The sequence below is a fragment of the Mandrillus leucophaeus genome, unplaced genomic scaffold (genome assembly GCF_000951045.1).
Source record: "Mandrillus leucophaeus isolate KB7577 unplaced genomic scaffold, Mleu.le_1.0 Scaffold343, whole genome shotgun sequence".
Taxonomy (NCBI): domain Eukaryota; kingdom Metazoa; phylum Chordata; class Mammalia; order Primates; family Cercopithecidae; genus Mandrillus; species Mandrillus leucophaeus.
In genome coordinates, this window is record NW_012103621.1 from 687,163 (window position 1) to 689,263 (window position 2,101).

Sequence of the window (2,101 nt, forward strand, 5' to 3'; positions counted from 1 at the left end):
TCGCGCCCTGCGCGGGCCCAGTACTCGGCCGTCAGCGGGAGCTGCCAGGCTCTGGAGGGCGCCCCGGAAACCATGGGTAAGTGCGGAGGCTTTGAGGTGGCCTCTCTCTGCAACCGTGGACATGGCAAGAGCCCACACCACCCCCCGGCCCCCGCTGCCCTCTACGGTGTCTGGGGACACGCCCGCCCTGGCCAGGCTGCCCCGCCTGGGTCTTTCTGAGCCGCGCGCCGGCCCCGTCTTCCGCCCGCAGAGGTCCTCGTCCTGGCCGGATACCGCGCGCAGAAGGAGGACGAGCTGAGTCTGGCGCCCGGGGACGTGGTCCGGCAGGTGCGCTGGGTGCCCGCGCGGGGCTGGCTTCGCGGAGAGCTGGGGGGCCGCTATGGCCTCTTCCCCGAGCGCCTGGTGCAGGTGAGGCCGAGCCAGGGGCGGGCTGTGGGGTCTCAGCGCGCGCCCCGCGGGAGCTGAGAGCGCCTTCCCCGTGCCCTGATTCCCAGGAGATCCCAGAGAACCTGCGGGGTTCCAGACAGGCGCGGAGACCGCGCTGTGCGCGCCGCCGAGGTGAGCGCAAGGTCCGGGACGGGGTCCGGTGGGCGGGCGCGCAGAGTCAGTGCGACCCCGCCGCCTCTAGCTCTTGGTGACGGGCGCGGCTCTGGGCGGGGCTCCGGGTCCGCTCTGCGGCCTGTGATTGGTTCTCGAGTACAATGCTCTGCCCTGGGGCGGGGCTGGAGGTACCAAAGGCTACGGGCGCGCCTCGCGCTACCCCCAGCTCCTCGTACTGGGGCGTCCGGCTCGAGCTCCGGTGCGCTTGTCCGGTGCTAGGTCATCCTGCCAAATACCCGGGGCCCCAAAGATGGTGCAAAGTGAACTTCAACTACAGCCCAGAGCAGGCGGACGAGCTGAAGCTGCAAGCTGGGGAGATCGTGGAAATGATAAAGGAGGTGAGGGGTGAGGTGATGGGACCGTTAGGGGAAAGATGATGGAACACGCCTCCCAAGTGAGCAGGGTGGGAAGTGAGGGTGTGGACAGTGGGAATGGCAACGGCGCAGATATGGGGAAGCACGGGATAGAGGGAGGAAGGGGCGCTTGGGCAGAATCAAGGGTGGAAGATTACCCTAGGGATCCTTGGGGCAGAACCAGATGCCCCTGCGTCCTCCCCCCTCCCCAGATTGAGGACGGCTGGTGGCTGGGGAAGAAGAACGGGCAGCTGGGAGCCTTCCCATCCAACTTTGTGGAATTGCTGGACAGTGGGCCCCCAAGTGAGACCTCGACCCTGTGACTCGCAATCTCCAATGACCCTCCCAGTGGCATGAGCCTGTGATTCACATATCCTGACCCTGTGACCCCTTTGACCCTCTCCCATGACCTAACCTGTGAATTAGCACCCTCCCTAACCTCACTGTCCCTCACCAGGCTTTGGTAACCCAGACATGCCTTCAGTCAGCCCTGGTCCCCAGCGGCCTCCCAAGGTAACTTGGCTCAGAGTGGGCACAGAGGTGGTGAGTTCCTCTTGGGGTGGTTGGAGGCTCATCTGGTTCCTCCCTGCCCCTTCCCCCACTAGCTGAGCAGCCTGGCCTATGACAGCCCTCCAGACTACCTGCAGACAGGTGAGCACCCATCCAAAGGGTCCCCCACCCCCTCAGCCACTCCCAAGGTTGTGACTTGGGGCCAGCTGGGCTGATGGAGGCGGGGGCTGCTGATGAATGGGGGAGGCTTGGCTTCAGAGGACAGTGGACTGACCTCTTCCCAGTCTCCCACCCTGAGGCCTACAGGGTCCTGTTTGACTACCAGCCTGAGGCCCCAGACGAGTTGACGCTGCGGAGGGGGGACGTGGTGAAAGTACTCAGCAAGGTGTGAGAGGAACAGGGTGGGGGGGGCCCAAGGAAGTGGGTGTTGAGAAAGGGTAGACCTGCACATGTACCCCCGAATCTAAAATAAATGTTGAAATTACATCTATGAGAAGGAGTGGGACCCCGGAAAGGACCTTGGGGGACCTGGCTCACCTCCCCACCGGCATGTTTCTTTCCCAGACCACAGAGGATAAGGGCTGGTGGGAAGGAGAATGTCAAGGACGAAGAGGAGTTTTTCCAGACAACTTCGTACT

General features: G+C 63.9%; 1 protein-coding gene across 1 annotated transcript in view; it reads left to right on the top strand.

The window, feature by feature from the left end:
- The first annotated feature begins 255 nt into the window (after positions 1-255).
- Positions 256-2,101, top strand: part of SH3D21 (SH3 domain containing 21) — a 23,663-nt gene continuing 21,817 nt past the window's right edge. Inside the window, exons 1-8 of the mRNA XM_011989020.1 lie at positions 256-408; positions 495-558; positions 820-938; positions 1,166-1,256; positions 1,411-1,466; positions 1,559-1,604; positions 1,748-1,848; positions 2,028-2,099. Of these exons, the coding sequence (XP_011844410.1) occupies positions 927-938; positions 1,166-1,256; positions 1,411-1,466; positions 1,559-1,604; positions 1,748-1,848; positions 2,028-2,099 (378 nt within the window). The 5' untranslated portion in view covers positions 256-408; positions 495-558; positions 820-926. The remainder of the gene's footprint in view (positions 409-494; positions 559-819; positions 939-1,165; positions 1,257-1,410; positions 1,467-1,558; positions 1,605-1,747; positions 1,849-2,027; positions 2,100-2,101) is intronic.